Source organism: Cyprinus carpio, chromosome B17, assembly GCF_018340385.1.
Source record: "Cyprinus carpio isolate SPL01 chromosome B17, ASM1834038v1, whole genome shotgun sequence".
NCBI lineage: Eukaryota > Metazoa > Chordata > Actinopteri > Cypriniformes > Cyprinidae > Cyprinus > Cyprinus carpio.
Genome location: NC_056613.1, coordinates 16,785,671 through 16,798,583, shown reverse-complemented (window position 1 = coordinate 16,798,583; position 12,913 = coordinate 16,785,671). Strand labels below are relative to the sequence as shown.

General features: G+C 36.2%; 1 protein-coding gene across 1 annotated transcript; it reads right to left on the bottom strand.

Annotated features, from left to right (window-relative positions):
* Positions 1-691: 691 nt before the first annotated feature.
* ywhaqb (tyrosine 3-monooxygenase/tryptophan 5-monooxygenase activation protein, theta polypeptide b) lies at positions 692-11,228 on the bottom strand. Its single transcript, XM_042742558.1, has 6 exons — positions 11,072-11,228; positions 9,357-9,748; positions 3,770-3,893; positions 2,571-2,734; positions 2,382-2,477; positions 692-2,006 (listed from the first exon to the last, which is right to left on the bottom strand). The coding sequence occupies exons 2-6, from the start codon at positions 9,648-9,650 to the stop codon at positions 1,947-1,949; spliced, it is 738 nt and encodes a 245-aa protein (XP_042598492.1). The 5' UTR covers positions 9,651-9,748; positions 11,072-11,228; the 3' UTR covers positions 692-1,946.
* Positions 11,229-12,913: the final 1,685 nt, after the last annotated feature.

Genomic DNA, 12,913 nt, shown 5'->3' with positions numbered 1-12,913 from the left:
TTTGTTAAATGTGAGCCAAAATAATTACAATTAAAAGAACCAGACACTTAAACTACTTCAGTCTGTATGCATTGAATTTATTTAATACACAAGTTTCACAATTTGAGTTGAATTACTGAAATAAATGAAATTTTCCACGACATTCTAATTTATTGAGATGCACCTGTATAATACTATACGAGTTATGTCTTCATATTCCATCTTTAGTATAATGTTTGGGTAAAAGTTAAGAGTAAACAAACTTGTAATTAACATTTCTAACATTTGTCACACTATATGGCGTGCTGTTAAAAATATTAAAATATTTATTAAAAAAACTGAAAATGTGAAAATTAGCATTTAAAAATACCAAACCACTGTTTGTGGCAAAAAAAAAAAATAAAAAAAAATAAAATAAAATAATATATATATATATATATATATATATATATATATATATATATATATATATATATATATGTATGTATGCACGCACACACACTAATAACTATTTAAAAAAATGCATGAAACTCAAAACCTTATCCAAGAAAACTGATAAGTTCAAATCTTCCTGCCCTTTTCCAGTGCATATGTTAATACTAAAATATAAACAAAATTTTATTTTGAAGTATTGAGCTTTGAATTATATGTTTGGCATCCAAAATGACAACCCCCACCCCACCCCCCCCAAAAAAATACACAAGACAGTTAATTGGTTTATAAAATGTAATTAAGCATGTTACATAACATACATAGGGCATAAAACATTTTCACAAGGCTTTTGTGAGACTAAAATTCATGGGGGAAAAAAATCAAAATCACATACACAATAGAATAATAGACATAAAGGAGAAACAAAACATATAATAGTGGTCGAATCTATAATGACACTCTCTGGACAACCACACCTGTGCACAATGCAATGAAGAGTACTGGACAGATCTTTAATATTGGCAATATGGCAATTGATTTCCATTCCAGTGTTCTGGACATACACAGGCAATGTTATTTGCCACCAACACAAATTCACCACAAGCAGTCAGAATCAAGATACTCGTTCCTGGTTTCTATCATTCATAACAGGCGTTATGTGAAACTAATTTCTAGAGTGGGTCGTTTATACATGACCCTCAAAACCACATTACCAAACTGTGCCACAGATTGTGTCAGAATTTGTCTGCATGCTAGTGGGGTACTGCTAACCAAACAGTTTCACTTTTAACACAGCATTACTAAACAAATCAAATATGCCCCAAGTTTTAATTTCTATGGATGATTTGGGAACACTAAACAGGCCGAAAATCAAGTGAAAAACAGTAAATATATTATTAAACCAAGGACTGTCAGATACCACATACCACTGCAGATGCTAATATTTCCAAGTAAAATCTGAAATGCAGCTTGAAACATACGCCATTTCAACAAGTGTCTTTTTTAAATTTCCATATTGAACTATCTAAACCGTGACTGACCACTGGTTCCAGTGGAAGTGCACGACCCGTGGTAGTGCTGAGGTGAAACAGGTAAGAGTGTTAAAGTACAAGATACAGTAGGTGTATATGGTTATCTAAATGATTTTAATATCCCTGCAATTACTTTTTAGTCTCAGACTTACCTGTGATGAAATGCATGTCCTTACTTTTAATTTATTCATGAATTTATTTTCCATGAACTATTACTTTAAGATTATGTTTGTATAAAATGACACTAGTCATACTTTTCTACAGCAGAAACTGCACATTATGGAAGGCCAAGACAAACAAACTAAGGAACAGGGTTTCTCCCCAAATATCTTTCTTTTCTTGTCCAAAAGCTGCACTGTGAAAAGACTAAATGATTACTATTTTTTTCATAAACAGCTTTTCATTAATCATGGGTTTGATCTTTACTGGAGGAATTCTGGCATGGAGTGATAAGGAATGGAGATGTGTAAAAAGGTGATTTTCTTTGTTGAAGGAGCATGTGGTCTAGTTCTCTCCTCCCTCGCCTCCTTCTCCCTCATCTGGTGCGTTGTCGGATGTCCATAACTGGTGGAAGAGGAGAATATGACATGGTCAGAACACATTCAGTGTTATTTTAGTGTTAATTATCCTTTTATTAATATTTTCAACTAGCCTTTTTTTTTTTCATTATAAATTGAATGTTTCTAACTATTTTTATTTCTGTTTGAAATTGTATTATTTTAGTTAGTTTCTTTGTTTTTCATCTAAGCTATGTTTAAATTAACAAAAATGTTTCTAATAGTTTGTTAATGATAACAACACTAAAAACAATGGCCATTTTCTCCTTGACTGATCTCTTAAATTGCACATCACACAACTAAATCAAACCATAACTGGTCATCTCTGTTCTCAAAAATCGAATCACCTGTGAGAAAATGACATTTCTCTGCTGTTACTTACTGTGAGGTTGTCTCTCAGTAGCTGCATGATAAGAGTGCTGTCTTTGTAAGACTCTTCATTCAGCGTGTCAAGCTCTGCTATGGCCTCATCAAATGCCTAAATTTGTACAAAAACACATTCGTCAAAAATGTAAAGTTTATGTATCATAAAATTAAAGATATACTGCAAGCATGGTCATTTAAAAAGTACCTGTTTAGCAAGGGCACAGGCCTTTTCTGGAGAGTTAAGGATCTCGTAGAAAAAGACCGAAAAGTTGAGGGCCAGACCCAGACGTATGGGGTGTGTGGGCTGCATCTCTGTCTTGCTTATATCGAATGCTTTCTGATAAGCATCCTGAGAGTTCTCTATGGTTGCTGTAAAAAAAAAAATTACTTGGTTAGGCTCACAATTCAGATCGGGTACAAAAATGTTGAAGAAGTGCTCAATAATATGTTGAAGTTTCAGACCAGTGCTGATTTTACTGATTTTTCTTACATTCGCTGATGTTATACATGCATTTGTCCTGCAATTCTTTTGCTATACTGTTGTTGAAAATAGTGTTTTAAATGTTACATTATCTAGCTTGCTAACATAAATGAGAATGTCGAAAAATGCAAGAATCATTTTGAATGGGTTTATAGTCATTAGTCAGTGTAATATTTGTAATATTTTGCGTCTTCATAAGCAAAATTGTGATTATGATGAATTCAGGTAGTTAATTTCTACATTTGGTAACAAATTAAAACATATTTTTAGTAAATATATATATATATATATATATATATATATATATATATATATATATATATATATATATATATATATATATATATATATATATATATAATTATTTTTATGCAAATATTATACGTTTAAAATTTTACTTAAATAAATAGCTAATAATAAGAGGAAAACAAATTAATATTACATTAAAAAAATAAATACAATAAATACTCTATTAATATTATAAATACTTTACTTGCACAAAATTTTTTGATAATATAATTAATAATACTCTAAATATTGTATATATTTCAAAATGGTTTTAAAAAAGTTTTATTGTATATGTTTTTGTGGTGGGATCAGTGAATAAGTTGAAAGCAGAAACAAAATCCTTACTGTTGATGCCTACAAAACTACAAAAAGAAACACAACTAAAACTAGGTCATCCAAAAAATATAAATATGAAATTACTAATCTGAGCCAAAAAAAAAAAAAAAAGGGGGTAAAAATTTGTTGCTGAGAATGAGTATCTCTATAGAGCAGATAATGATCAGCCTATACTCAAGACACAAGACAAACTTCCCCTTGTTTAGATTTTCCAGTTACATCATACCAAGGAAAGTCCAGTCCTACATTTTACGGAAATGCTTGTAAAACCCACAAAACCAGCAGTCAAGTATTCTTACTTTTCTTGTCGTCTCCTGAGGCGACTTCAGCAAGGTATCTGTAGTAGTCGCCCTTCATCTTCAGGTAGAAGACTTTGCTCTCAGGATTTGTGGAATTCTGGATTAAATATTTGTTCAGCAGCTCCTGTAGAAGAATAAAAGAAAGAATTTAAACGGTGGAAAAGCTTGAAGTCCACACTTAGACACTTATGTCATTTCTTTAGGCCACAAGAAACATGCAAACCAAACCACCAGGTGAATGACCTTAAATACAGGTTAAATATCAGCTCATCCTCCTGTTAGTGCCATTCCCATGCCGACTCAATGCAGTTTTAAGGGATTTCCCTCCTTCATTTTAGTCCAGGATTAAGCTTAATCTGTCTCAGAGACTAGCCCCTAGCTGAAGCTCTCCATCTCTGCCTCCGTCTACCCGTCTAAGACTGCTTCAGCAGTAATCTGTTTCAGTGAAAGCAACAGTTTTAAGGCACGAGTAAAAACCAGATTAACCACAGAAAGGCCAACACAACATCATAAATTATGACCCACTCCTTACCACGCTATGGTAAGAACAGGTCAGAAAGTTCACCATCAAGAGCTTAATACTTCTCTCCATACTCCTACACTTCACAGCGTTCTGCTTCACAAACCTCACAAACACCGTTACAACAGAAATCATTAGGAAACAGATCAGCTCAGCTTCAGATCAGCAGAGGTTTGCTCAAATCTAGGATAGTCCAACATTTTATTGCTCTCTCAGTGATTAAAGGGATAGTTCACCCAGAAATAAAAACTGTGTCAACATTTACTCCCTCTGAATTACTTACTTTATTCTGTGGAACATGACATGTTTTTGGCCTTACAATGAAAGCCAATTGACTTCCATTGTACAGTTTTTTAAAACAACTCCTTTCGTGTTCCACAGAAGAAAAATCATACAGGTTTGGAGCGAAATGAGTAAATGACAGAATTTCCCTTTAAGAAATGTTTTAAATAATGTTTTGGCTTAAGGAGTACAAACTGCACCCAGAAGCTTCAAAACAGACAAAACCAAAAGCGTAAGAAACATTCTCCGACACGAGGGCCTGTTTCTTCTTGCTTGCCTGAATAGAAAGTCCTGCCAGAGAATTTTTTTCATTCTTCACACATTCTCAGCACAGAGATGCCAGTCATTGATGCCCAATCTAGAGAAACAAGGTCAGTGCTATTCCAGCATCCCATTTCTGGCCTAAAAATGTAGACGCTTCTGAGGCCATGTCCACACGTACTTGGGTATTTTTATTTTTAAGAGTTTTTCCTTCTTCCGTTTTTAAAAAAATCTCCGTCCACATGAAAACGCAAAAGCATGCTATGAAGCACTGTCAAGAGTGTGCCAAGCCAACAGGTGGCTATATAATCTCAACTGTAAAGCCATGTTGGCCAACCAGAAGCTTGAAAAAGTTTCCAGTAGGCGGAGATAATGGCGCATGCTACGACGTCACAAGCCAAAATCTCCAGATTCGCTGTCTACATGATAACACTGCAACCGGAGTTTCTGAAAATCTTCACCCTGGCAGGAGTTTTCAAAAATGGTCGGTTTCAGTGACCTGGTGCTACGTTTGCGTGTGGATGAACGGCCAAACCGCATAGATAAAGCTGTGGTTTTGAAAATGCCCGCGTTCATGTGGACAGGGCCTTAGAAGACTAAAAGCAGATGCACATAAAATAGCACAAAGCTGAGCATCCAAACCCAAAATCTCGTCAACATTTTTTGTGACAAGCCTAATTTATGTGGATGCACTTGCATTACCTTTTCAGGGACAGTTGAGAATTTTTTTTTTAAACAATTATTCAAAGTAAAAGTAAGACTTTTACATAATCACAAAAGATTCTATTTCATTTATGTTCTTTTGAACATTCTATTCATCAAAGGATCCTAAAATAAACATATCACAATTTCCACAAAAATATTAAGCAACACAACAGTGACTTTAAATAGTTATAATAAGAAATGTTTTATCAAATCAGTATATCATAATTATTTCTGAAGGATCATGTGACACTGAAGACTGGAGATACAATATTATGGTTTTAGGGCTGGGCGATATATCTAACGATATGATCATGCGTATCTAGTCAGTAAAGCCGGTTCCCTGATTAGCGCTAAATCGCCATCACCTGGTTTCAGATGGAGTGGCATTTAATAGACAGAGCCGTAGTTCACTGACAAGGTACGCAATATCACGTTCATTATCGAAGGTGATTCATCTGCGATAATGAACGTGATATTGCGTACCTTGTCAGTGAACTACGGCTCTGTCTATTAAATGCCGCTCCATTTGAAAGCAGGTGATGGCGATTTAGCGCTAATCAGGGAACTGGCTTTACTGACTAGATACGCATGATCATATCGTTCGATATATCGCCCAGCCCTATATGGTTTTAACTGTATTTTTGAGTTTTGCTGAACATAAAGACTTTAAAGGGGTCATATGATGTGATTTCACGTTTTCTTTCTCTTTGGAGTGTTAAAAGCTGTTCGTGAATAGATAAGATCCCTAAAGTTGCAAAGACTAAAGTCTCAAACCCAAAGGGATATTCTTTATAAAAGTTAAGACTCGTCCACGCACTCCTAAAATGCCTTGTTTAATGGGCGTATTTTATGGAGAACAGTTTCCTGTGAAATTAGCCTACAATGCGATCTACACACAAAGGCTGTTTCTATAAAGTGGGGCAGTTCCAACTTTGCAAGAACAGTCTTTGAGTGGACAGTGATGCGTTTCGACTCACAGCCTGTAAGTATGTTTTCATATTTAAAGAATTTGCCACTGATGATTCAAACGTAAGTTTTGAGCACTGCAGAGTAGTGCTTGTTGTTTGTTATTTCTCCGATCACAAATGAGGACATGGTTTTATGTTTACAAGGTCACAATATGCAACGCAATGCATAAAAAGAGAGTATAAGTCACTATAATCAGTAATTATATTCCCACTGGAAGCAACAAATGCATCGTTTGTAATGGGTTTTTATTGTTTTTGTATCATCGCGCCGGGACACGGCATCACAGTAAGGTAAGGGGCGTAACATTTCCATCACACTCTTGAGGTTTTAGGCGATTTGTGTTGCACTGGATAGGTGGCCAATCAGAGCACACCTCACTTTTCAGAACGATGAGCTTTGTAATAAAAGATGCGTTTCAGAAACCCCTTTGAAAAAAAAAAACCCTCATTAACCCCAAACTTTTAAACCATAAAATATCCTAAGGTTGGTCGACTAGACTTCCGTCAACTGACTGGGTTAAAAAAAAAGTGAGATTAACTAGTCATCTTTGTTTAAGCTATAATATTTTTTGTATTGGTTCTATAAAAGGGAAGAATTTAGAGAAATCACTTTTCAGTGAGGATTAAGTGTGCAAACAGTAATTTCTGGGAGCTAGAACCCTTTCTGAGAAGTTATGTTTCTAAATTAATTCCAGCTACAGTGAAAGTGCATTTTTTTTTGTTACAAATCCACCACATTTTGAGATAATTATGGTCTGACTCCAAATATTTTTAGTTGTTGATCATGAACACACACAGGCGAATGTCTTTATGCATTCCCTGATGTTCAACAAATATAAATCAATGATAAATGCAGGAAACCCTTGTTCAGTGAGTGTAGTCCTCCCTCCTGAGGGTATGAGAGCTGGCAGCATGTGGCAGGCTGTCTGGACAGGTGGGGGTGTGGAACAACCTTGATGCCAGAGCAGATTCAACAGTGAGATGAGTCACAGACACACCCTCAGCCATCACAGACAAGCTGGGAAATCAAGCTGGAGTTCTCGCTAAAGCCGCACACAGAAATGGCCATGACTCTGCACTTACATGGGTTTAGCCTGGACTACAGCAAAACCACTGCTAACAGCACCACTGACTTACCAGAAAGACAGTGACTGATTGTGAATGCTTCCTATCTCCACAGGAAGCACTTTCTGGAAGTCCAGGTAGAAACCGATAAAACCAATTTTTAATTGTATTTGGCAGATAAATGATAAATGGATTAAGTTGGCATGAAACGGAAATTCGCCCATCTACATTCTAACTAATGTGAAGACTGATCACGCCATGTTAATAGGGCGCCATGTTATATATAATACATATAGCAATTTTCTATACAACACCCATAAAACATGGTCTAATAGTATTTAATTATGGTTTTCTCTATGAATGAATAGACCACAATAAGAGCTACCATTTCAGCTCTTTCTTTGAGAAAATAAACCACATCCATTTTTAGAACAAACCTCCTTCAGGCAACATTAAACATTATTGCATTTATTTAAAGAAACAAAGTGTCGGAGTGGATAAGGCTAAAGTATTCCACCAGTAGCACAAGCATTGAGAATGAGGAACTGCATAGCTCACTATTACCCAGCAGGCATTCGTACGCATTACTAAGCTGCACCTGAATGCAGCTTTACACACACCCACTGCTGAACTTTGATCATCTCATCGCAGTCAGGGCCATGATTTGATTATATAAACAAACACTTCCTTCAGTGGGAAGTGTCTATCAGGAAACACTTCTCTTTTTACATCATACCAATTAGATCATGGTAGGTTTGTTTTACATAAAGCTATTAAATACAAACTTCACAGCTTCAAATTGGACTCATCACTACATATTCTAGATATAAAAATAATAAGACGGTGACTGTCCTTGTGCAAGACCGTGCATGCTCCCCTTAATATAGACACCCTCGTCTCCAGCGAGAGCCAAAACAGGGCTGCTGTTCCATCAGTAAAGAGGACATTTTCTCTTCCATGTTATGTGTAACACACACATGTGGTGAACATATACTAATATGATAAATACATATGAATATGGTCAAATCATATCTGTGCTATTATATGTTATATTCAAAATGTGATTAATTCAGCAAAGACCACTGAAATGTACATATTCCAATTGTATATTACTTTAAACAAACAAACAAACAAGAAGCCAAAAATGACATCCATTTGCACTGATTTGGATTTGTATTCATTACAGACTAGGGCTGCACTATTTGTGGAAAATAATTAATTGTGACTGCATTTTTCTGATGACAAGGTTTACTGTGTAGGGCTGCACAATATGGCCAAAAAATGTGGTTAAATAATCATATAAAATAAGTATTATTACTATTACTTTTTTATTATTAAACCATCAAGCTGTTATTTTGGCAAAACACTGCACGAAGCCCTTGAAGCCTCTCTTTTGTTCACAACAGCTGTTTTGCAAGCACTTGCCAAACATTATTTGGGAAGATGGCACATTGCGTTCCAAAAAGCACAATATAAGAGCACATGTAGAGATGAGTTTGTGTCCGGAGCAGCTTTTCCTGCTGAAAACACCAGCTCATGAGCTGCTTGTGTGTAAATGAACACAATGCCATGCTTCGCTCTAAAACAGTGATGTATTTATTTAATACATTGATAAATCACACTAAGCCATATCACAGATTTGGTTTTATTTCGATTAACTGTGTAGCCCTGTCACAGACTTTTCTGTTCTTAATTGAGACTGTTGTTTTCTTTCTTCCTGTTCATCCTTTGCTAATACAAATTATTTTATCTAAATATTTTACATTGTATGAATGTGTAAACTCACCAACACATCGTTGCAGATATCCCGCAGTTCACACTCCACTTTCTCCCGGTATTCCTTCACCATCTGCAGTTTCTTGTCGTTTCCTTCGGTCTTCTGCTCGATGCTGGAGATGACCCTCCATGCAGACCTCCGGGCGCCCACCACATTCTTATAGGCGACAGATAGCAGGTTTCTCTCCTCATTAGACAGCTCGGTCCCAGCTTCGGTCACCGACTTCATACAGGTCGCCATATCATCATAGCGCTCGGCCTGCTCGGCCAGCTTCGCCTTCTGGATGAGCTCTGTTCTGTCCATCCTGCTGCTTTTCTTTGAGTCTGTGAGTGTTTCTAGGTCTATAGGACACTCGACTGATCAATTGAGGGGAATGAACCGCTGCTTAATCCCTGGAGAGGCTGAGAGGAAGATAATGACAGTCAGACTCCATAATATTGATTAGAGAATAGTGGTCACGAATCATTTATGCGAACCAATCATTCTGTTCACTACCATACATTGTCGGTTCTTCCTTTTGAAGCGTGTGGCTATTTTGTGACTTCAAAGGCAGATTTTTGCACAAGCATTTGAATACAAGTTGTGGAGCATTTCATCAACAAAAACACTGAACGAATCGTTTACTGAACGAATCGATGTTTTGAACTTTTGATCTCTAAGAGTGATGTCTTGTCATCAATGAACTGAATAAACTGGGATATCTCGCTATTGAAAGAAAAGAACCAGTTGTGATTCAATGAATCGTTCATATCAAAATACAAATTTGTCGCCTTCTACTGGCGTAACGATTAGAAAGAGTCACTGAACGAATCCGTGAACGAATCTTTTCTGGTAAATGATTCAAAAGATTCGAATCATTGAAATGACTCAAAATCCCTACCAACGGTCCGTGTGAATCTTACACTTCCATGCTCCACAAACATACTAAAATCCGTCTTAAAACCTATTGAGTTGCCTACCAAAACAGGAAATTGGGGGCGCGTTCCGACAGATGTTGTCTAGGTAGGTAAGTGACTAGGTTTAGAGACACGAACAAGGGTGTTTGTGTGCAGCTTCTGTCACATCTGTGTCAGTGTAATCCGTACAGCCCTGCCCTGTTCACTAAAATGTGCATATCTTTAAACTGGACCCACTGTTTTAACATAATCTTAAATACACAAAATGGGACACTGTAGTTCAATACACCGATCACAATCATACGGAGTCAATATGAATCAATGAAACCCAGCCTGATTTCCGTAGCAATGAGATTACTGGCTCACCATTACAAAGCGTTAATTTGACAATCTCAGCAGTCAGATATGCATATTACCATATATTAAAACACATTTTAATTTATACCACAAATAGCTCTATCTAGATCAAAGTATAGCTATATATATCTTTTTAAAAAGCAAGTGTAGCAATTTGACGACCCGCCTTTAACAGCGATGGGTCTCGTTATTGTTTTAAACAAAAAATACATAACAAATACGCAGTCGGAGAATACAAGCGTCCCATATAAAAGGTAGATACATGTTTACTACATTGTAATAAGCAAATCAACCCTTTTTGCTGCTCTATATGGACGCAGTTTGGCAGCCCCTCCTGCCTCTCAACCGACCAGCGCGGTTATCCCGATTACGCCGTCCATTGAAACAACAAAAACTGTATATACGAATATAAGCTTGTACAATAAATAAACATAAAACTTTAAAGCTAAAATATATAAGACTGCATCTCACCTCTCGATCAATGGTTGACTCCACCGGATTGATAGCCTTTGAGCTTGGATGGTTAGGAAAAAAACGTAGTAGAGAAAGACAATCGAAAGTGTTACTGTAGGACGTCGCTAATCCCGCCTGTTAGCCAATCAGATGCCGCGATTCACTCCCGTCACTCGTTATACTTCAAATGATCATCCAATAGCTGTTTAGCGCGGGGAATGGAGGCGGGCCGATACGAATGCGTTTGGTTGCCCCGTAGACTCTGACTTGTAGCCACGGGGTTTCCTCCAATTAGAGCAAGGGGGATGACGTCGCTATTGCTATGGTGATCCCCCCCCCTCCTCCTACTCATCCCCAGCATCACCATCAGCATCATGATTGGGAACTGGATGCAGCAACAGCAGATCTAGACTACCTACTGAGACCCAAATACCATCTCTCTAATTAATCAGATTTCAGAGGTAATTGCTTTGGTTCCTTTAAGGGCTAGTTGAGTCTATACGAGATGTGTTTGGGTTTTGCACAAATGTACAGAGTTCAGCTCTTAAGAAAAAAAAAGATTCTGCAATCCCAGCTCAGATGTAAAGTATTCTGAAAGCATACACTTACACATAAACATAAAGTAGGAGTGGCTGTTTCACATTGTAAATATCTTTAGAAAGCTGTCATTGCAAACCATTTAACTGTGACTTCATTCACAATTGGCGTCAAGTGCATTTTTGCTTTTATACAATGTTTACTTCGTATTAAAATATTAAGGACACAAATTTTTATTGAAAAAAAATAAATAAATAACAGTCTTGGGGTCCCTAAGATTTAGTCTCTTATGTCCACATGATCAAAAGTAGAGTAAAAACTGACATTTTTCAAAAAATATTGTTACAATTTAATATATTCTATTATTATTGTGATGGAAGCTGAATTTTCAGTGCATTACCCCAAAACTTTGATTGATAGTGTATAATACACTTTTAATATTTGTAGAAAGAAATATAATAAATAAAATACAGCAGAGAAAAAAATATTAGCCTGACCATCCCTAGAGCCTAAAAACTCTGAGAGTTCCCATTAGACAACCGGCCCTTTAACTTTGTTGAAGCATGTTTTACTCTCCACAGTCAATTTCCTGTGAGGTAACTATCAGACTGAGTAACTGGGTGGGGCTGAATGTATGACAAATTCTGACATCCTAGCCTTGTCTGAACAGGTTAAAGTATAGTCATCTATTTAAACACACGATAACTCACGGTGAGTGTAGTTAGTAAAACATAGTTGGTATAATTTTTGGCCAAAATGATGAAAGGCTTCAAGGACAAACAAGGAGTAAATTAAACAGGTAATTTTTCAGATATTTTAAAAATTTGAATTTTAGCTGTATTTATACAACTCACACCCTGCATGGTTTTAGCAAAAGCTCATCTATTTTAGAAAGAAGCAGGATTTCAGTGTCTCTCACACAGCCTGCATGGGCAAAGACCAGGCTCAGCTCACAGAGGAGAAGCCTTGTTTAATGCCCCCTTAGAAAAGTGATGTGTTCAACTCCAACAGGCCATGTCATGTCCTACACAAACAACCTACATCCCATGGAAAAAAAAAAAAGAAAATTATATATATATATATATATATATATATATATATATATATATATATATATATATATATATATATATATATATATAGACGTTGAGAGACTAAGTAGAAGGCTAGAAGGAAAGAATCCATGATGTGTTCCAGTCCGTTTACATTTTTGAACATAACATATGAACAGATATATTTTACAATTTAAAATAAAAGTTTTTGATTTGAATATATTTTAAAATGTAATTTATTCCTGTGATTACGCCAGTCTTCAGTGTCACA